This window comes from Bos taurus, chromosome 25 (assembly GCF_002263795.3).
Source record: "Bos taurus isolate L1 Dominette 01449 registration number 42190680 breed Hereford chromosome 25, ARS-UCD2.0, whole genome shotgun sequence".
Classification (NCBI taxonomy): Eukaryota; Metazoa; Chordata; class Mammalia; order Artiodactyla; family Bovidae; genus Bos; species Bos taurus.
In genome coordinates this window covers 28,631,729-28,655,423 of record NC_037352.1, presented here as the reverse complement: position 1 = coordinate 28,655,423, position 23,695 = coordinate 28,631,729, and the positions used below count along the sequence as shown (strand labels likewise).

At 43.8% G+C, this 23,695-nt stretch overlaps 1 protein-coding gene across 1 annotated transcript in view; it reads right to left on the bottom strand.

Moving 5' to 3' along the window:
• Window positions 1–19,227, bottom strand: part of CALN1 (calneuron 1) — a 462,160-nt gene extending 442,933 nt beyond the window's left edge. Inside the window, exon 1 of the mRNA NM_001206115.1 lies at window positions 19,105–19,227. Coding sequence (NP_001193044.1) covers window positions 19,105–19,227 — 123 coding nt within the window. The remainder of the gene's footprint in view (window positions 1–19,104) is intronic.
• Between the last annotated feature and the right edge of the window lie 4,468 nt (window positions 19,228–23,695).

Genomic DNA, 23,695 nt, shown 5'->3' with positions numbered 1-23,695 from the left:
TCAAACTCACATCCATCGAATCAGTGATGCCATCCACTCATCTCATCCTCTGTCATCTCCTCCTCCTGCCTTCAATCTTTCCCGGCATCAGGGTCTTTTCCGGTGAGTCAGCTCTGAGCATCATGTGACCAAAGTATTGGAGCTTCAGCTTCAGCATCAGTCCTTCCAATGTATATTCAGGATTGATTTCCTTTAGGATTGACTGGTTTGATCTCCTTGCAGTCCAAGGGACTCTCAAGAGTCTTCTCCAACACCACAGTTTAAAAGCATCAATTCTCCAGTGCTCAGTCTTCTTTATGGCCCAACTCTCACATCCATACATGACTACTGGAAGAACCATAACTTTGACTAGACAGACCTTTGTTGGCAAAGTAATGTTTGCTTTTTAATATGATGTCTAGGTTTGTCATAGCTTTTCATCCAAGGAGTAAGCGTCTTTTAATTTCATGGCTAGAGTCACGATCTGCAGTGATTTTACAGCCCAAGAAAATAAAGTCTTAGTGTCTTCCCAAAATATAGTTCTTAACTTTGATCAAGTCTAGTTTATTAATTTGTGCTTTTATGGATCATTCTTTTGGGGTCATATTTTTAAAATATTCACCTGATCCAAGGTCACAACGGTTTTCTCTTATGTTTTCTTCTAAAAGTTCTATAATTTTTTTTCTTTAAATGTAGGTCTATGATTCATTATGAGTTCAGTTGTATATATAAGTGAGATGTAGAGACTGAAGAATATATATATGTATGCAAGTATTACGTATGGGCATCCAGGTGTTTCAACAAGCTTTGTTGATAAAACTATGCTTTCTCCATTGAATTGCCTTTTCACTTTCCTTGAAATAATCAATTTACCAGGCTTCCACTTCTGGGTAAGATGAAGTTAAGTATACTCCACCTATATCTTCCACTGAATGCAGCCTATAATCAGAGCAGAATACATGGAGCAGCTAATTGAGGACTCTGAAAATAACTCCTAACAGGCAAATTGGGGAAGAACATGAAAACTCAAAGGAGTTTTGAGTTGAACTCAACTGTTGAACTCAACTGGTGGTGAGTTTAATCCTTTCTTTTTTTCTGGTATTTACAGGTTTGAATTCAAGGCAACCTGAAACTTGAAAATGAGCGTTAGCATAACAGAGGAGGTTCTAGAAGATGCCTCAGGTTCTCGGTGGATGAATAGGAAAGTTGTTTCCTAACACACAAAAGAAGAATGGAAATTCCCCATCATTCTTACTTTTCTCTCTGTGCTCTTGTGCCTCAGCCCCTGATAGGAAACTTGGAAGCAGAAATGGTAGTGGAAATGAGAGCCAGTATAGGTGTAGTCATGCATGATCAGTCGTCTCCAACTCTTTGTAACCCTAGGGACTGTAGCCCGCCAAGCTCTTCTGTTCATGGAATTTTCCAGGCAAGAATACTGGAGTGGGTTACCATTTCCTACTCCAGGGGATCTTCCCAACCCAGGGATCAAAGCCGGGTCTCTTGCACTGCAGGAGGATTCTTTACCACAAAGCCACCTGGGAAGCCCATGAGAGCCGGTGTTGTTATTAAGTCACCAAGTTGTGCTCGACTCTTTGCGACCCCATGGACTGCAGCACACCAGGTTTCCCTGTCCCTCACCATCTCCCAGAGTTTGCCCAAGTTCACATCCCTTGAATCAGTGATGCCATCCAACCATCTCATCCTCTGACACCCTCTTCTTCTGCTTTCAATATTTCCCAGCATCAGGGTCTTTTCCAATGTGTCAGCTGTTCGCATCTGACAAAAGGTGATCAAAGTATTGGAGCTTCAGCTTCAGCATCAGTCCTTCCAAAAGTATTTAGGATTTATTTCCTTTAAGATTGACTGAAAGCCAGTAGCAACATAAAATTCTGAGGAAGGAGAACCGTACTCACTGATGAGATAATATGTGGTCCCTAAAGAGTGGGAAGGATCTCCATTTCTTTTTGTCTCCCTCCGTCCTCCCTTGGCTTGTCCCGGACACAAGTGCAGTTGCACAAAGGGTACAATAAATTGGGGTAAAGTTTCAGCTTTCTAACTAGAGAACCAAATTAGAGAGTAACAAGGAAATATTAATAAAAGGATAGTGTTGTTCAACTCAAGTCTGAAATAGGGTTAAGCTCTCCAACTGTGACTGTAGATATGTCTATTTCTTCTGAAAGTCCTATAAGTTTTTACTCCATGTATTTCAGTTTTATTTCTTTTTTAGCCTTTGTTTCGTTTTGTTTTGGCTGTGCTAGTTCTTATGGCAGCACTCAGGATCTTCTATCTTTGTTGCGGCATGCGGGATCTTTAGTTATCCTAAGCGAACTCTTAGTTGCAGCTTGTGGGATCTAGTTCCCTGACCAGGAACTGAATCCAGACCCCCTGCATTGGGAGCACAGAGTCTTAGCCACTGGACCTCCAGGGAAGTCCCTACTCTATGTATTTTAAACCTCCGCTATTCCCAAGTTCTCCCTTCCTGCACTGAGGCCTGGAAATTCTTCAGGCAGTAACTTGGGACAATCATAGCACTCATTTTGTTTCCTATTTCTCATGTCTCCCTAGTCGTCACTGCACTATTATAATACCTTGAAAACCACTGTTTCATATACTTGTCAGTTTTCTGTTGCTGTTGTTACTGTTTCAGGGGAAGCCAATCAGATGATGTTGTAACATGTAGGAAGGGAAACATCCTTAAGGTTTAAGAAAAGAGCCTGTTCTTGAAGATACCATCTTAAGAAACAGAAGTAAATTTTAGAAACCATGTCCTCAGGGTCATCATAAGGATAAAGAAGGCATGAACTCTGTGAGACAGGGACACAGAAAGAACAAACCAAGGTGAAGACAAAGAGGCAAATGGGGAAAGGAGAAAAAAGGAAAGAAACATCTTGCAGAATGAAAGCCCTCATCAGAAGCAGTAATGACCCAGTTTCATTCCTTTTCATAGCTGAGTAATATTCCATTGAATATATGTACCACATCTTCTTTATCCATTCCTCTGTTGATGGACATTTAGGGTGCTTCCAAGACCTGGCTATTGTATAAATAACTAATGAGAACCTACTGTATAGCACAGGGAACTCTACTCAGTGCTCTATGGTGATGTGAATGGGAAGGAAGTCCAAAAGGGAAGGGGTATATGTATATGTATAACTCATCCATTTTGCTGGACAGTAGAAACACAGCATTGTAAAGCAACCATACTCTAATAAAAACAAACTTTAAAAAAGAAGCAATAAAAAGTAGATGCTTCATTGGAAAATAAATCAAAGCTTTGATATGAGAGAAAAATTAGAAGCACTCTCTCAGTATGCAGAAGGAAAGAACAGGATATAAATATGTTGAGAGAAAAAATATATACACAGGGCAAAGAAATGGAGATGCAACCTGAGAATTATAGGTGTTCCCAAGAAATAAATCAATACTATAGAAAAGCCATCATAGCAAAGAAAGAAGAAAATGTTTTGAACTAGTTAAAGAATAAGAATGAAGATCATAGTGGATCACATATTCTTGGCAAAGTTAATAAGAAGAGACTCACATATAGAGATGTACTGATAATTTTTTTTTAATTCAAGGATAAGGGGGGGTGGGAATCATTGGACTGTACAGGCAATACACAACACAATACACACACAAACACACACAAAAACTCCAAGCCTCTTGGAAGGACTGTAAGATGAATCAAAATTGTATGTGCTGGTGACAAGCCCTCTGGTTGACTGAAGTTCATGGGCATGGTCCAGCCATGGCCCAGCACCAGCCACACCAGGAATAGAAACTTTCCTGTCAGGCACCAGAGGTTCACAAGAGAGGAGGTATCACCTTGATGATGAAGGATGATAAGAAGAGAATTATGTCAACTGTCAGGCTGCAGTCAAGACAACCGGTGTGCACAGACATATGAGAAACACCTCTAGAGACATTGGGGAGCTTAAGTTCCCCAAGAATGAGTGGCAGGTAGTCAGAAAAATGCTACCTGATGACTGTTCTCATCACTGCATTTAAATATCAGGTCTGTTAGAATCAGGTCTGCCTCTGGAGAGCAGAACCTATATGATACTATCTTCACTTTTGTGCCCCATAACTGGCACAGAAGGTCCTTGTGTAGCTCCAAATACACAAACTTGCTCATAATTCTGGGAGGTTGTTCTGGGAAGGTGTGGGGGTAGTTTTTATACCAAAGAGGAGAAAAGTCCTATAAAAACATTGAGTCCTTCCCATCTAGAGAAACAGCAGGGATTTCATAGCTAATTTCCAATCCAGTGTAGCTAAAGGTGGGGGTATAAAGCAGGTGATCCTGTTGTAACATGATCATCACAACAATTCTCATTTCTTGTGCATAATTGCATCCCTGAGAATGACCCAGAGAGAGAAGGAGACAAAAAGCTTTCTCCATTATGGGTAGGGGACATTTTGCAGATTATGTTGCCCTTAATAAAACAGTTCTCTTCTTTTATAAGGACCTATACTAAACTATCTCTGGGAATTACTGTTTGTCCTTGGGAGGGGACTGCTCACAAATGTGAGCATGCATGTAAATTCTCTCCAAAATTCCCACCAGGATACCACAGGGAGAATGAAAGCATATGTAGATTTCAACTAATAGAGCTAGAAAAATTGGATGTCCATATGCAAAAAAAAAAAAAAAAAAAAACAAGATACAGAAATTAGACCTTTCATAAAAAATCAAAATGAATCATAGACATGAATGTAAAATGCAAAACTATAAAATCTTTAGAAGAAAATATAGGAGAAAATCTAGATGATCTTGCATTTGGTAATGATCTTTCTGGTAAAAGCATGATCCATGAAAGAAAAATTTGGTATGTTGAATTTTATTAAGATTAAAATCTGCTCTACAAAAGACACCATCAAGAGAATGAAAAGAGAAAACCACAGACTGGGAGAAAGTATCTGAAAAGCATGTATCTGATAAAGGAATTATAGCCAAAATATACAAAAAAAATCTTGATATTCAGTGATGAGAAAACAAACAACCCAGTGAAATAGATGGGACAATCCCTGAATAGACACCTCACCAAAGGAAAAATACAGATGGTAAACAAGCATATGAAGAGATACCCCACATCATATGTCATCAGGAAATGCAAATTAAAATAAGATACCACTGCACACCTATCAGAATGGCTAAAACCAAAACCAAAAATGATAATACCAATTGCTATAAAAAAAATATAAAGCAAAAGGAACTTCTGTCCGGCTGATGTAATACAATTATGGTACAGCCACCTTGGAAGAAAGTTGGGAATTTTCTTAGAAAGCTACAGATAGTCTTAGCATACTCCTAGGTATTTAGCCAACTAATTTGAAATCTAATATTCACAAAATACCTGCATGCAGATTTATATCCCTTCAGTTCAGTTGCTTAGTTGTGTCTGACTCTTTGCAACCCCATGGACTTCAGCACACCAGGTTTCCCTGTCCATCACCAACTCCCAGAGCTTATTCAAACTCACATCCATCGACTCAGTGATGCCATCCAACCATCTTATCCTCTGTCATCCCCTTCTCCTCCCGCCTTCAGTCTTTCCCAGCATCAGGGTCTTTTCTAATGAGTTAGTTCCTCACATCAGGTGGCCAAAGTATATAGCATATTTACTTGTAAATATATTTATATATACATATGCAAATCTAAAATATATAGATTTATAGCACCTTTATTCATAATCACCAAAACACTGGATGCAACAAAGATGTTCTTTAATAGGTGAATAAATTATGGTGCATCTATGAAATGAAACATTATTCAGCAATAAAAATAAATGAGATACCAACCCACAAAAAGACACCAATGGATCTTAAATGGATATATGCAAATGAAAGGAGCCAATATAAAAAGGCTACATACTGTATGTCTCCAATTATTTGACACTCTAGAAAAGACAAAAATATTGAGATTGAAAAGGTCTGTGGTTGCCAGAAGTTCAGAAATCAAAGGGAAAGGTTGAATAGGTGAAGTTCAGGATATTTTTAGGGCAGCAAAACTATTAATATTCCATATGATATTATAATTGTGGATACATGACAATATACACTTGTCAAAATCCATTTAACTTCAGCACAACGATTGAACCTTACTGTATGCAAATTAAAAAAAAATAATTTAGGAGATCAAAAGATTTTCAGGATGGAATACAGAATGTGACAAATCAATCTACATTACACATGTATATGAAACAACCTCACAGAAGAGACAGGGAAAGTGCTGACATAGGTAACTCTGGAAATGAGTGGACTCTGAAGAATTTTAGTTGGTAAAACTGTTTCCCACAGGTGTATGTATTAACAGTTCTGATACTGCTCTACATGTTAACACAGTTAAACAAGTAGGGACTTCCCTGGTGGTCCAGTGGTTAAGAACCTGCCTTCCCATGCAGGGGACACAGGTTCAATCCCTGGGGAACTAAGATCCCACATGCTGCAGGGTAGCTAAGCCTAGGCATCACGACTAGAGAAGCCTAAGCGCTGCAACAAAGACCCAGCACAGCCAAAAAAAAAAACCAAAAAACCACAATTAAGTAAATGGATGGTGGATGGTAGGAGCCAGATTTCTCTCTGTTGGAGTCGGAGTTTACAGGTAACAAAGGGGAGGATGCTAGAAGGATCTGTGTTAACGGAGTTGAGTTGGAAACATCAGTATAAAGCTATATTTAGCTTGATACAAGTACAGATGCTACATATAGAAATATACATAGATATATGTATATATATAGGTTAATGTTTACATAAATATTTTTTTGTTCTGTCAGGTGACAGGGCCTAGAAGCAACAATGCTTCAACAGCAACAAGCATGCCTAGGGCTCAGATCTTGGTTTCTAACACCATTCTCTAAGAAAAGAAACCAGGCCAGGAAACTGGGTCAGGAAGTACACAAGATGAGCTTGGAGCATCCTGTCATGCCAGGAAATAAGAAAGTGTTCAAAAGGCAAGAGCCAAGAGCTCCCAATAACCAAGGCTGCAACCATTTGGGCCACAAAACTAAGTTGTATGGCATCGTCAACTACACATAAATATCCATGAGTCCATACTATGAAAATACATGGTTGCAAAACTAAATAGGGAAAAAGATAAAATCTCCTGTACAAAATAATTCCAGACAATCTATGTAGACACTCTGCCTTCATGGAGATGGGCACGACTCATTTCTTGTGTAGCCAGTGCAGTAACTTCCTTCCAAAAAATACAGTATGGAGAAAAGAGAAAAATTAGTAACTTTGCAGTGGAGAATTCTGACAAACACATCTCTCTTCTGGGGATTCCTTGGCGCTGCCCCTGTGACAGACCAGCCGCCTCCTCATTCAGTGTCTATGCCCACAGCGACTCAGTGAGATTCAGGGGATCTGCCTCCATCTACTCTCCACACATTGAACCAGACCAGAGATGACATCCTGGGGCAGGGGCCATGTCTGGTGGGCTTCCAAGGTCCCCCAAGGAGGAGTGAGGTCAGAGCTCATCCTCAGTGCTGACCTCAGGCAGCCCCTGGGCGCCAAGAGAGATGGAAGCAGCACATGCCTTCTCTCTCCTGCCTCTTTTTCGTTTCTACTCTTCCCTCTAACTTTTGACGAGAAAATGAAAAGAAGCCAGGAAAAGAGGCTAAGAAATGCACCAGAGAGGAGTTCTCGGGGACTCTCACTCTTGGAGGCTCGAGGACAGAATCAAGGGGCCCATGAATTTGGGTGGGAAAGAGTATACCTTTATTGTCATCAGTCTCTAAATGGAATCTAGCATTTCCTTCCATTGTGAACGCAAGTCTCATGGCTCAGTGGAATTAGCTGTACTGTGGCTTTGCCTACCAGGTTACAGTTGTCAGAATTATCTCCCCGTGGTGTTTACACTTATGGCCACAGTATTTCAAAATTACTGTTGTTATTACACCCACTGCCAGATCTTATTATTTAACACATCAACAAGGAAGCACATGTATTATTATATCACCCATTTGTTTTGTTTAATATTGCCACACTATACTTAAAAATAATTGATTTCCTTTATTGGTCCCTTGAATATTCTATTTCATGCATTTAAAAACACAATTCACAGGCTTCACCAAACTGCCAAAGGGATGCAAGCATGAAAAGTCCCTCTAAAAATATTTTTGTTTTTTCTAAGATTTCTTTGTAGATGGTAGTTTTTCCCTGCCTTGAAATTATTTTTTCTGACTCTAAGAAGATTTCTTTGTAGATGGTAAATATTCCCTATGTCAGTTATTCCCAAACTTTCAGTAAAATCTGTGATTTATATCCATCTGCTGTGTGATGATGGCTGGGTGGGAAATTGAGAGGAGGCAAAAAAAATCGCACCCATACGCCAGAACTGCCCCTCCAGGGGTTGGTGACTCCGTAGCTGCTGCTTATCGGGAGAATATGGTGGCCCCCATGTGACTGGAAGTGAAGCTGCACCAAGCTGAGATGGTGCTAAGCCCTTATATGGGGGCAGGAACCAGAATCAGCTGCAGGCGGACTGACTTACATACAGACCCAAGGTCTAATCTGTTTCCCCGAAATATAATATGAAGAGATAGCCAGGGTAAGGGAATGAGACAGACCTTTGACCAACACCAACACAGTGGTACCAACTACTGCTTTTCTTTAAGTAAGTTCCATCAAAGTTCTGTGTGATCACGGCCCAATTAATTATACTCTGAGTGCCCCCTAGAGTTGTGGAGTGGACCACTTTTTAAATTGATTAATTAATCCATTTTGGTCACACTGCATGGCATGTGGGATCTTAGTTCCCCAACCAGGGGTCGAACCCATGCCCCCTGCATTGGGAACACATAGATTCTTAACCACTGAACCACCAGGGAAGTCCTTGCATCATGATATAGGTGGCCTGGCCACTCTCTCTCCTGGAACATACTTTATCAATTTTCCTGAAACCCTGTCCTGGTCAATGTCTCTGCCCATGTGGCAAAACTTCCTCTACTTGCCAACGTGGATCTTTCCTCCCAGTTCCTTTTTCCTCCTGGAGTCTGGCACACACCAGGTGAGGGTAATTAAAAGGCAGACAAACACTTTTCTAACATAATCATGTTCTGAGTTATGCACAGGATTCTCCGATCATTGGGAAAGCCCTTTATCTTGACTCTCCCCGCCCCAACCAGCATCCTATTCTTCCATGCTGCTTGGGAAGAATCCAGAAGATGCTAAAAGAAGTGCAACACTGGGACCACATAACAGAAGGATCCAGGATCCATGAAGGCAAAGTGTGGGAGTTTTGAAATGTGGGTCCCAAATTCTTCGAATCTCCTTACCACTGATATGTGCTCTCTATGCCTCCACCCCCTGAATCCAGGAGGATTTGGACTACTTTGACTGCCATAATATGCTAGAAGTGATGCTTCCAAGGCCAAGTCATAAAAGGCCAACCAGGTCCCAGCTGGTGCTCTTGGAAGGTTCATCTCTAGATCCTTGTCTTAGAAGCCAGATGCCACGCTGGGAAAAGCACAAGCCATGTGGAGATGTCATATGTAGATACTCCCAGCTGAGCTGGTCCTTCAGCCAGCCCAGGCACCAAACATATGAGTCACCAAATGAGTCTATCCCCCGGCCATCTGAGTCTTTCCAATAGAGGCACCAGACATCCCAGAGCAGAGATAAACCCCCATTGAGTTCCTGACCCAGAGTCTCCATGAGCATAACGTGTTTGTTGGTTTACACCACCGAGTTTGGGGTGGTTTATTGCAAAGCTGTAGTAGATGGACTAAGAAGAGACAGAGGTCCAGGAAGAAAAGATTCCTGCAATGGCCACATATGGACCATGGACAGAGAGCTGGACTTGGCTCCGAGGGGAGAGTCTGGGGAAGGGGCACCTGGCAAGACAGGCCCGAGGGTCCTTTCTGTCCCTCCAGTCCCCTTTGAACTCTGTGATGGACAGGACTGGCTTAACCTTAAGGGAAAGTGCTGTTTTCTACAGTATTCTGCTGACAGCAAGTCTGTTAGGGCATAGATTCCACTGCCTCTCCCTCCCCCTGCCCCACTTTCCCAATAGGAGTAAAATGCTCAAATTAAAATTTGATACAAACACAGGGAACGTGCTTGATGATTTAGATCAGGTCCGGGAATCCTCCATTTTTTCATAAAAGAGCTTCTGTTAATAAAAGAATGATGAGGTGATACCCCAAACATCCCCCTGCAATCAAGAACCTGCTTTTGAAGCCCAAGATTTTTGTCTTAAAAACTGGTGTCCTGCACAAGAACATATCAAGCATGGTTTTAATATTAAACCATCTTCAATTACCTGCCATAAGGTGAAGTGGACATTGCATGAATGGGTACCCCATTTATCCAATGATGCCAGACATCCTCGATCCATTGCTGCATCCCCCATGCAAATGCCAGGAGGACAAGCATATAGCATCCTAATACCCAAAGCTCTGTCAAAGAAATCAGATTCCTAGGGGCCAACTCTGTTACTGAGCATGGGGCACTTCTTGAGGAATGCTTATCAATGTCAATATTAAACATCAATTTGTGGCATATTTCATAAAACAAGAGTGAAATAATGCCATTTGCAGCAACATGAATGTACCTAGAGATTATTACATGAAGTAGGCCAGACAAAGACAAATATTACATAATATTACTTATATGTGGAGTCTAAAGAAAGGATACAAATGAACTTAGGTACAAAACAGAAACAGACTCACAGACTTTGAAAACAAATTTATGCTTACTAAAGAGGAAAGTGGGGGGTGGACAAATTAGAAATTTGAGATTAACATATACATATTACTATATATAAACTATTAATGAACAAGGACCTACTGGTATAGCACAAAGAACTCGACTCAATACTCTGTAGATTTACATAGGAAAAGAATCTGAAATAGAATGGATATATATATATGTATAACTGAATCACTTAGCTGTATACCTGAAACTAACTCAACATTGTAAATCAACGATACTCCAATATAAAATAAAATTTAAAAAATTTTGAAGCATTTTTTTCTTAGAAAAATCATGCAGGAAATAATGGATCCTGAATGAAAGAAGATTTCCAAGAGACTGAGTTAGAGAATCTCCAGAGTGCGAGAGTGATCAAAAATTCTCAGCTAAGATCATTTGTAATATTCTCTGTAGAGTCCAGAATTTACACTTTGGCTGTGCATGTACAAATTTTTTCTTCATGAAGACTATGTTCTTGATCCCATGCCCCCTCACTCCCTAAGAGACAGTACTCCATTAATTATCACCTTCAAGCCCTTCTCCTCTCTTGCCTCCTTCCCCTCCATTCCAGTGTCCCCTGTCCTCAGAAGCCCTTCCCTTAGGTAAATTGGTACCTAATTGTGGAGAGCAATTTGGCAAATCTAGCAAAAGGAAAAAAAAAGTATATACTTTCTGACCCAGAAATTTCACTTCTAGAAAATTTATATTTAGATAGACTTGCACAAGTTCATAAGGATAAATAGAGCTGCTCATTGCAGCACTGCTTGTGAAAGCAAAAACGGCAGCCTAAACAGCCATTGAACTGGAGAAATCAATCACAGTACAACAGAAAAGGATGTTGGCAATAAATTGTTGAATGAAAAAACCTTGTGGGGTAATGTGACCACATCAGTGAGAACAAACTGCATATTTAGATGGATATGGGTTTATTTATTCTAGGAATATTACACAACTTCAGGGGATGAAATTCACATTGTATTCTTGTTTTATAAGTGAATGGCAGACCCTGGAGCTGTATAACTGCCTGGGTTGTGTGTGTGTGTGCACGGTGATGCTTCAAGGCATGCCCTGTGCATGAATTTATCCTAACACATAAACACTATGGTGAGTATCAATCCATCTTTTCCATGAGCCTATAACCTATAAGAGGAAAGGAATCATTCATTTCAATTCCCAACACCCAGCACAAAGCCTGGCACATCAATTATTGTTGTTTTTGTGAATACATGGGTGTTAGCATTTCTTGGACCCAGGAATACCAGTTATGTATCATTTCCATAGAACTAGGTATGCCCTAGGAAGAGGAAATAAACACTTAGTAGGTGATTTTTTCACCTTTACACACACCTATACACACATATTTACTCATATCCAGTGTTCCAGGCTCAAACTGTGTTTGGAAAAGTTGATTTAAGCCAAGATAAACCATTTTCTTTGCAGTAGGATATCTCTAGGATTTTAATATGCACTGATGTTCTCTAACAAGTAGATATGGTGAGGAGCATAATCTGAATTTTACTGACCATGAAGCACTTTTAGAGGAATATTTATTAACATTGATGTCTGAGGATCATCAATTTGGAACACGCTGTATTAGAAGAATCACAAAGGAAGTAAATAGGTCCTGAGTGATAGGGTCAGACAATCTCCAGAAGAATGAAAGAGTGATTAAAAGTTTCTTAACCAAGATCATTTGAAATTCAAACTGGATGGCTGGACCTGCTAAAGGGAAAAGGAAAAGATCTGACCACCCTAATAAGAGTACATGAAGCTGCTTGCTGATGTGAAATTGTGTCAAGAGAGGAGAGGAGATGTGTGCTCAGTTGTGTCTGACTCTTTGCGACCCCATGGACTGTAGCCCACCAGTCTCCTCTGTCCATGAGACCCTCCCAATTCTTCTGGGGACCAGGGTGAGCTGTTGGTGAAGGTCTCAGGAAGAAGGGAATTGGGGTAGCAGATTCCTGGGTCCTACTTGAAAATTTTCTGATTTAGTAATACATACATAGATTTTGTACACTCACCAGATAAATTTTGACTATACCTTGGCATTGGTCCTTCTGCTTTAACACTATCCCTTGTTCCAGTCAGAGCAGGATCAGTGGCCTGATGTGGGGAGAGACCAGATCACAGCAAGGCAGGGCTGAGTAGCGAATGAAAAATGGAGAAATGGAGCAAGTGTAGGCAATTTTTCCAAGAAGTTCGAAGAACTTTTTAAAAGTTCATATCAGAGCTTCCCTGATGGTCCAGTGGTTAAGAATTTCTCTTGCAATGCAGGGGACACAGGTTCGATCCCTGGTCTGGGAAGATCCACGTCTAAGTGCACAACTAAGCCCACGCACCACAACTACTGAGCCCATGCTCTGGAGTCCGTAAGCCCAACTACTGAGCCCACGTGCAGCAGCTACTGAAGCCCATGTGCCCTAGAGCCCGTGTTCCACAACAAGAGAAGGCAGTGCAATGAGAAACCACACACACTGTGACGAGAGGGGCCTTCACTCCCCACAACTAGAGCGACAAAGACCCAGTACAGCCAAAAATAAGTAAACAAATAAAATGTTTTTTAAAAAAGTTCGTATCAGCCCTTTTTTTTTTCCAAGATACGTTGCGTCAGAACAAATGTTATGCTTAGGGAAAGATGAAAGAAGCTGAAGAATAACCAAGGAGGAACAATTGATGAAATAAGGTCCCTGAAGAGAGGGTAACAGGGAACAGATGTCTAGGCTCTTGCGGCAGCTGGTCCTCAACCTGGTGAAAGGCTTCCTCCTCTACCATAATCCTCAACCTGGTGAAAGGCTTCCTCCTCTACCATAATGGGCAGGGAGTGGCAAAGATGAATCTGGACGCAGAAAATGGGACAGAGGTGCTCAAGAAGTTGCGAAGTTTCCTCCCGGGGCCTTTGTTTTATTTGTGAATGAAGAAGTGGCATCATCCTTAGATGAGTGGGTAAGGGGTGAAACAGTCATGGTGGAGAATGAAGAAGAGACCTGGCTGCTAGAAGAATCTCTTAGTCCCAGTGCGGACCCATTGGGATTGAAAGCTATGAGTTTTGAGGGCCACCTACCCATGTCTTGTATCCATGTACGGTTTTCTCTACATCCTAAAATAGGAATAACAGTGTCAAACACCATCAGGGAGGTTGTCAAAGAGGACAGCATTGCAGTGTGAGTTGTCTGCAGTTGAATTTGAAGTAACATGAGGTAGAATTGTTGCCTGGTCATTCACACGGTTTTAGCTTCCTCCTATCAGGACTCTGGGCAGATGAAAGACAGAAGCACTAAGACATCCAAGGAGTACGGGGGTGAGAGGTGACATGCTATGAAGGCTGAGCAACAGACCCCACAAGTGAAAAGTCTCACTGTTCATTTCAAGGGTCCTGAAGGGCCTCCCCACCTTCCCAAACACATGCAAATCTTGATTCAACCAGAATGGGTCATCTCTTTTTTGTTCTACATACTGGGATTTCCCCAGAAGACTTATCTAGAAAGGTTTTGTTAGCAAAAAAAAAAAAACAGAAACAAAAACCCTGAACACCACTGATGAGACCTAACCTTTCCATTCAACCCAATAATGAGCCTGAGGCCCCCAGTGAGTTGACGGAGGTGCCCATGGCTGCATCCTTCCACAGAACCATCCAGTGTGTGCTCTCTCAAGGATGTAGGCCCAGAGTTGATGCTTGGTGATGAGACATCCTTATTAGGGCTGGTGACATGAGGGCTGCTGAGGTCCAATAGAGCTCTGCATTGTGGGGAGGGAAGAGCAGTGGCCATAGTGGGGCCACGGAATTCCCTGGGCACCTGTTAGGGACCTGAGGAGGAGAAATGAGGATGGGCGGGCCATGGGCAGGGGGCAACTCGGGTTGATGATTCCAACCTAACTAGGGAAGCCAGCTTAGTAATCAGGCAATAAAACTTTGAGTTTCATCTGCCTCTCACTGCGCAGGACCTTAAATCATGGAGGAGTTTATGGGTCCTGTTTATGAAGAGACTCTTTATAAGCTATTCAGAGAAGGGGTGGGAGGGAAAAGTAGGGAGAGAAAGATTCCCTTTGAATTCTCATTGCTCTCAGAGTCAGCAATTTAATGAGTCATACATTCTAAATACTTGCTTTGTCTACACATTTTCATTTCAAAATACTAAAAAACAATTTGTTTGGAACATGGGCTATTTTTAGCTCATATATCAAGAGTGCACATCCATTTCTCCCTATATTAGAAAAGCTCCCTTCAGGTTGGGTTGGAGGAGCATGGTAGTGGGGCTGTTTATTAGCAGTAGATTGTTGAAGCTACCTGGGCATCTCTCTGTTCCCTAGGACTCTCTTCCAGTTGATCTCCTAGAACTGCTGACCACTCATGAGTCAGCTCCAGACTCAGAAGAGTTTCAGATCTCAGAATATGGACAAAGGGGAAGAGCATCTTTTCAAGCCTCCAGCCTAAAACATTAGTACCTAGGTGGGCCAGAGACAAGCAGGGATCCACTGCTGTGGGTCCCTGTGAGACTATTCAGAGTAGAAGAGAAGGAACATCCCCATCTACAGGTCATCTCCTCCAGATCCATCAAGAGAAAGCCTGGCCAAGACCTAGGAATAGACTTTTGGGGGAATCTGGTAAGCTGCCAGGCTGACAAGCAGGAGAATAGGCAGGGAGGAGGCTATTAGGTCCTACCTCTCCGGTTCCTGCCTCTGCGTGAGGTCTCTCTCCACAGGTCACTGTGGTGCCCCCAGCCAGCTCCAGCTACGCCACTGTTTTTGTCCCATCAGTGATCATTCACTCCTCTGGGTCTCCTGGGGACCACCTTCTTTTAAAGGCTCCAAGGACTTCCTTGGTGGTGCAGTGGTTAAGATGCTGTGCTTCCATTGCAGGGGGCCAGGGTTCCATCTCTGATCAGGTCATGCCATGCGGCGTAGCCAAAAAAAAAAAAGCATTCAAAACTGCCTATTTCTAGTTTCCATTGAAATTGATATCATTTACAATTTAAAATGTCTACAGATTATCTTCAAATTAATACACAAACACAAATTAATGTTGGACTACCCTGGCAGTCCAGTGGTTAAGACTTTGTGTTTCCAATTAAGGGAATGCAAGTTCAGTCCCTGGTCAGGGAATTAATAGTCCATGTGCCATGCAGAGCAGCAAAAAACAAAAATAAAAAAATAAAAATAAAGGCAAAAATATATAAATAAAGTCACTAACTTAGAGCATGACTAGCAAGTATCTTACCAGCACTTCATGGATAGCTGACCAACTTCAAGAATGGAATACAAAACCATTATGTGAAGGACCTGGGGTGAGGAGCTGCTCGACTCCTCTGGTTGTGGTCTCGCCACCATTTCCATCCATGTATTTATAGTGGAAGCAGCCATGCTCATACCCACTGACCTTCCTCCCCTAGACAGTGAGTGTCGACTTCATCAGGAGAGGGCAGCTATGAGGGCTTCCCGGTGGCACTGGTGGTAAAGAATCTGCCTGCTACTGCGGGAGATGTGAGAGATGTACATTCAAACCCAGGGTCAGGAAGATACCCTAGAGGAGGAAACAGCATCCCACTCCAGTATTCTTGCCTGGAAAATTCCATGGACACAAGGGCCTGGCAGGCTACAGTTCATGGGGTCATGAAGAGTCAGACACAATGGAGTGCTCATGGATGGGCAGCTACAAGCCTGTTCCCCCAGGGAATTTTGAATTGAAACCATACAAGTTCCCAGTTGAGGCTGACTGCCAAATTGGTAGCTATTTGAAAGGACTAATTTTCACATGGACAGAGAAACCAAAGAGATGAAAACTGGCAGAAAACTTAAATGGATTTTCTACATCCCTGAGGCTTTGGATTCTCTGAGACATGTTCCCCCACCATCCACCCTTGCCTGGATCCTCTGTTGGAACGTTGTGTTTCTCTTTTCACTGAAGTAAGTTCTACTGGATTTCCATTACTAGCAACTAAAATGGTACCAGGAGTTGGGAAAATGATCCAGGGCAGGAAAATGGGGTGTATGGAGGAGACTCTTTCTGACTTTCTAATTTGCTGACCCTGCCCACATCAACCACAGCCACGTGGGCCCAGACAGTTTTTCAGGTCTGAGGTCCCCGATGCCCTGTAAGCAAAACCCAATACCTATACTTTATCTGAAGGAGGCTCCTAGCGAAGGAACTGGATGACAAGGAGACAATGTACTCTTCAAGAACTTACTGCTGGAAAGTGATATGAAAATGTGTTCCAGGTGAGCTGTGTTCCCTCTCCCTCCACGTCCAAGCCCTGGTGCAGAGACTGTGACCACCATCCATCTCTTGGTCCTGTCTTACCCCTCTTCCTTTTAGCTGTCTCTCTCTCTCTGCCCACTGCACAAAGAAATCTTTGAGAAATGTGTGCATTTGCCCCCAAAGAAGGAGTAAACAAAAGTGCCATGTGCACTGTGTATGAGTGGGGGTGTGAATGTGTGATGAGAACAGGCAGAGATTCTCAGCCCTGGGGTCCAAGTAGATTTCTTACTCTCCCCGAAAGGAGAAGTTGATGGCTTGGGAGGAGCAGATTCATTCATTCCTCTTGGGATACTGCTGTCCCCAAGAGACAAGAGAAACTAACCTGCCTAATTCAAGCCCATCACAATTCTGGCTCCAAAACTCGAAAACCCAAAGTCACTGGAACAAACAGGGAAATATTTGTAATGTGGGTGTGTGTTGAGTAAACAGGGTTTCTGACTACATCCGACTTCTCTGTCTGTCTGCTGCATCATACCTGCACATTCACTAAGGTGGGCAACTCTCTGTATCCTCTGTAGCATCAGCCTCATCTGTCATTTGCCACAGACCCTGTAGGACATACAGAACCATTTCTCTGTCCCAATCCTTACCTTCCTTCCCTCAACACCACCCATCTCCCAGGGAAAGTGCCCAGGATGGTACCGCTTATCCCAGCCTGAGAATAAACCAACCAGGAATTTCATCTTGGACTGGACTTTGTCTCCTGCTGGGGCTCCTCTTTGGCTGGGGAGGCCCAGGCCAGGTTGTCCTCTGACTCCTGACCAGCCTTCTGAAGCAGACCCTTCCTCTGAGCCTGCCTTCAGTGTATGGCATTCCAGTTTCATGTTGCCCTGTTCCAGATCTGTCCTCAGAATTGATGAGAAGGGCACACCTGCAGGCCAGCATGCCCTTGGCCAGGGGTTCTGCCAGCTCCCACGCTGATTCCCAGTAAGCTGTATTGGAAAAGGTTCTGCATAGAATCTTATAGTATCTTGTGCTGGGCCCTGCAGTCCAGCTCCCAGTTATGGAGAGAAAGTGCTGAAGTTCGAGAGCTCTACTCATCAGAAATGTGTTCACTTCCTTTGGGCTTCCCTGGTGGCTCAGATGGTAAAGAATGTGCCTGTAATGCAGAAGACCTGAATTTGATCCCCAGGGTCAGGAAGATCCTATGAAGAAGGGAATGGCAACCCACTCCAGTATTCTTGCCTGAAAAATCCCAAGGACAGAGGAGCCTGGCAGGCTACAGTCCATGGGGTTGCAGAGATTCAGACTTCCTTTAGTTCGCCATAACCCTAATCATGAACTCATGGCCCCCACCATGAACACTCGTGGCCCCCACTAGGAGCTAGTGACAGAGAGGGCTGGAGATCCCATTCCAGACAACCTTGGGGAGACCACAGCAGAACATACCCATTTAAAGGACTCACCCAGACCAACTCCTCGATGTCAGCATCACATAGATCAACATTTCCTTCTACACAAAACCACCCAGAGTTAAAATTCCTCTTGAGTTTTTACAGCCATGAAAAACCAAGGAAAAAAAAGAGCTCAAACCTTGGGAAGCCTGTGGCTCAGAAAACATACAACCCCTCCCCCTGAGCTGACCTCCTCACCCATAAGCAAGGGAGTAGCAGGATGATCTAATGGTTAGGAATACGTTTTTGTATTCAGAGATGTGGGTAGGAGTCCTGGATTGACCTTTGCCTTTGTGATATGGCCTATGTGATGCTACTTACCAACTGTCTTACTTTTCCCCTGCAAAAATGGGGTTAATAACACCCGTATGGGGTTGTTGCGTAGGTTAACTGAAATTACCTATGCAGAGCTCCCACTTCTATGCTGCCATGGAATATGCACTCAATAAAACATATCTGTTGCTTTTTTTCTAATAAGCACCCCCTCCAACTTGATCAGTCCCTGATAGCATCAGCTTTCAAACCCATCCCCTCACCCATCCACACAGCTTTAATTTCAGATTTAATTAATGAACAGCTGTCAGGCTCAAGATAGATCGTCAAATCTCTGGCCCCGCTGGGACATGCATCCCCTTGGGACCCCTCCCGGGTGTCCTGTCCCTGGACACTCAGCACAAAGGCTCCCAGCCCCCACACCACCCCCTACCTGCGGGCTGAACACAATCAACTCCTGAGCAAACATTCGAGAAAGCTCGTTTCTCCGGGGGGTTGGGGGTAGAAGACTTGCCAAGTGGGGAAGTCGGGGGCCTGGGTCCTCGGCGGCTCCTCTCCCCCTCCAGGGGCTCCTCTGCCCCCCTTTTCCTCATTCTCAGGCTTTCCCTCTCCGGGTTGCTCAGGCAGCCGCATCGGGGGTCCAGGGCGATGTTTTCAGAGAGATTTGTGAGCACATCAAGGGAACGTCAGCGGAGACACTGAGACTCTGCAAGGAGTTGACAGAAACTTACTGCCTGCACAGCGCTGGTGGGTTATTTACTCAAAGTCAGTTGCCTAAATAATTCACACCCTCCCTTCCGTGTTTAAACAGGACAATGATTAGAAACACAATCCTGGCACAAGAAATATAATTACAGTTGTGACAGATGTTTAGTTATTAATAAGGCCTCAATGTCACCAGAGGGTATTATTGCACAAGAAACCAATAATGTGCCTTTGGAACCGACCTTCATATTTACAGGTTCTTTTCCACTCCCACTCCCATGGGCTTTGCCGTGGTGTAAGCTATGCAGAGGTAGCCTGAATAGCCAATGTGATTGCAACTTGCAAGAAAGCCCAGCACCTTGCCAGCAGAATTTGTTTCCTGGCAGTTGACATCAACAAAGCCACAGAAACAAAGTGTATATGTGTGGGGAGGGGTGCAGAGGAGTTTGCACAGCCATCTAATGGAGTGGACTCTTGCCAAAGCTCTTAAGCATGTGATGCTGCTCGCCAACCCAACACAACATCATCCTAACTTCCTTAGACAAAGCAAAGAGCATCCCAGACTAAGTGCCCCTTTACCAGCTCTGGTCTAGAGTTGCCCCTCATATGTATAGAGCCTCTGGGTTGGTTTGATGTCATCAAGTGGTGACTTTCTCTCACGCCTCCCCTGACCCCAGACATCTGGTCAACCCCTTTCTTTACAACCCTGCTTAGGTTAAGGCACCTGGCTAGATTAAGGCACCCCTCAACTGTGCCTATATCTGCTGTCATCCACAGCCTCCCTCTTTCCCTCCATCCCCACAACACTGCACTGAGAAAAGCTCCAGGTAGGGAATCATTCAGATGCATGTTGTATCACCTGGGCCCAGGCTGAGACAATCTGAGAATAACTGGTGATCAATAAAACACTTATTGAACTAACTATTTAATCGATACTGGTTCTCTTTAGTTTCATACTGAAGTTTAAAAACATGATAATAAAACAAAGAATCTCCAGAGATGTGAAGTACAAGGAAGTTAACTGCAAGAATCTTGGTGATGCAAAGAAATCGCCCTGACCATGGATGGAGCCCCTACCTGAGAAAGCTGGCCCCTGAGGGGGGGTTGCTCATGGCAGCAGGTGGCAGCTTCTTCCAGAGACAGGCAGATGAGTCTCCATCCCTCAGGGCTCGGCCCCAGCACCTCGCCTCCTGGGAAAAGGCTCCCTACTCTACTTGCAGCCTTCTGATGCTGACCAGAGGCACATTTCCAAGCTTGGGAAGTGTTCTCCTGGAGAATCCAGCCCATAGGAGAAGAGGCTCAGAAAACAGTCTTAGGAAGCATGAGGCCTTGGATGTGTGCAAACGCGATCACTGTCGTAAATTATGGTTGCAAATCTGTACATGCGGTAGGCACTGCCAGCCCTACCCCAGGTCAAATAGGACAGGCTCAGCCCTAAGCCTAAGGTGTGTCAGTTACTAGAATGTATGACACACAGACCATCTGCATGCTTTGTACCTTCCATTTTGAGCAGAAACCCTCATCATCTAGTTCTGGGCTGTGTCAGAGTGTGTCTGGTTGCTCATGATCTACAGTATCTCTGATTCTCTGAAGTTTGTGGCAAGGAGTTGGGTCCTCCCAAAATAAGGTGCTGGATCTCCTATGACTGCACTGGGTGTGCCAAGTCACTTCAGTCATGTCCAATTCTTTGTGACCCTATGGACTGTAGCCTGCCAGGTTCCTCTGTCCATGGATTCTCCAGGCAAGAATTCTGGAATGGGTTGCTATTTCCTTCTTCCCAGAGGATCTTCCCAACCCAGATATTGAACCTGTGTCTCTTGTGTCTCCTGCATTGGCAGGTGGGTTCTCTACCGTGAGCACCACCTGGGAAGCCATGACTTGGCTGGGACCTCCCAAAAGTTGGGACCACAGAGATATGCTATAGTGAAAAAGCTTCCCGAAGGCTTGTGTCACCAAATGAGAGTATAACACATACAGGCAAGAGCATTTGTCTGCAGACTCACCTCCCCCAACACTGCTTCAGGCACGCACACACACACACACAGTCACAGATCAGTCTTCAAATATTCACAGCCCATGTGTGATCTCAACCCCAAAGTCAGCCCCTAACCTTGGACAGACACACAAGGAGGACTCAACAACAGCCACACACCTGCACATACACGACCCCTATCAACATGAGCACCTGTACACACCCTCACACACATACACACACAACTCTCATGTTCACACACACTACAACACCCACTTGCCCACATGTGCTGCACTCACACCTATACTCTTTGAGTCTCTAGTTATGTTAAGTTAAAAATGAAAAACAAGTTTCCTGTGTCATTATACTAGAAATGCAAAAGAAAAGTGACATTTTATTTTCAGATATGCTTTTAGTTGCCATGACAGTGCCAGCACCATGAAAGCTGTGATTGGTGGCAAATGCAGATTTCTAAAGAGAGTAATTAGCTCCCCATACACAAGAATATCCAAAGGGTGCCCTCCCTCACCAGTTGCCTCCAGGCCCAGTGGACACCAGGGCAGGGGCAGCCCCCAGTGGTATTCTGGCTTCCAGGATGGCAGGTGACGGGATCTGCCAGGAGTACTTAGCAGGGATGTCCAAGCTGATGGTCACAGAGGCTTCAGAACCCAATCCACTTAATTACTTGGAACTTGCTCGAAGCTCAACAGGAGCGTGGCACTGGAGGTGGCAGTTCCCCACAAGGAACAACTGCTCCTGCTGCTCGACTGGCCTCTGGTGCCCTTCACTGCAGCACCTGGGATGTGCCAGAGAAACACAAAGCCAGGGGCTGGTCCCTCAGCCGAAAAGGGAGCTGGCCTCTCCAGCCAGAAGCCATCTCACCAGAATGCTCCTCCCTAGGTCACGACTAGCCTGACACACAATGACAGAAGCCAAGCCACCTTTCACAGGATAGGACTGACTGCCCACTGCCAACTAATGAACCACCCTAAGTCAGAATCTGGATGGAAGATGGACCTGCATCTCCCCATGTCACCAGGAGCTTCTCAAAGACTGAGCCGTGGTACATGCACTTCCAAGTCACCAACGGCCTTATGCACCTTGGGACCCACAGTACCTACCTACAGGAATTACTCTTTGTTCCCAAATTAACCGGTTACCTCATTTCCTCATGAGACACCTAAGGGCAATAAATTTCCAAAATTTCTCCTCTGAGTCCATTTGCCAGTTATCTTTATTGTCATCATCTGAAAGATTGGCCAGGAGCTGGTTTTTGAGCCCAAGCCTTGAAGTCAGAACTTTGGACTAATTGCTGGACCCATATGAGTGTTGTCTTCAGCATTTCATTTCAGCAAATGACCCATCTACATCCTTTAGCACCTAAAATGTTCCCTGAGCACTGGCCACTCAGTGTGAGTCACTCTGGGCTCCCCAACATGTGATGCTATCTTCATCCTACCCTCAAGGTCCTCCACTGACCCCACTGCAACCTATAATATGCAGAGACTAAGGTAGTGGCATAGTTAAGAACATGGCTAATTGAATTAGACCATGCAGTTCAAATCCTGGTTCTGCCACATATGGGCTGTGTGATCTTAGACAACTTTACCTCTCGGTGCTTCAGTTTCCTCACCTGCAAAATAGACTTGATAATAATAACACCTACTTTGTAGGTTAATATAAAGTGTTTAGCACAGAGTAAGTACCATATGCACTAGCTATCATTATTCATTCCTTCCTTTTTCCCTTAATAGGCAGTAGCTAAGCACCTACTCTGCTCAGATGGTGCTAGACTGACACCATAGAGTCAGGCAGGGAGAGGCAGAAGTGAATCCACTATAGGAACAGCCCCACAGAGCTCAGAATCAAGCTGGGGGCACAGACACAAACACAAGACCAGAGAAGGAAGCTGCTCCTACTCCTTCAGTTTGAAGAGTCAGTTTGTCCCTGAGGGTATTTGGGTGGGGAGGTTTTGAGTCTCCTCTTCAATGCCACAAAGTATGTCCTTAAATGGATCCCACACCTGCCTCTGAGCAAGGGGTCATATGGATATAGTCTGGGAGAAATGGTCAACCTCATCATTCTAGCATCTGTGGCTCTGAGCATCCATTTGGGTGCTCAGGTCACAGGCAAACTCAGTCCTTCACAGATTTTTGTCCCTGTTGGAAGATCTAAAACTACAATCACTGTGGGAGCAGGGGATGGATGAAAATCTAATGTGTGTGAATGGAGTGTATAAGCCAGCATCGTTTATTGGCATGAATAATTCATAAATACGGGGTAGCTGGTGCTATTCAGTTTCTGGAAAACCCAATAAACAATGCTTCTCAAGCTGATACTCTAAGACCCAGTTCAAATATCCACCAAAAATCACTCCATTCTATTGTGATCATACTGGGCATCAGGTTAGAGACTCTTGTGTCT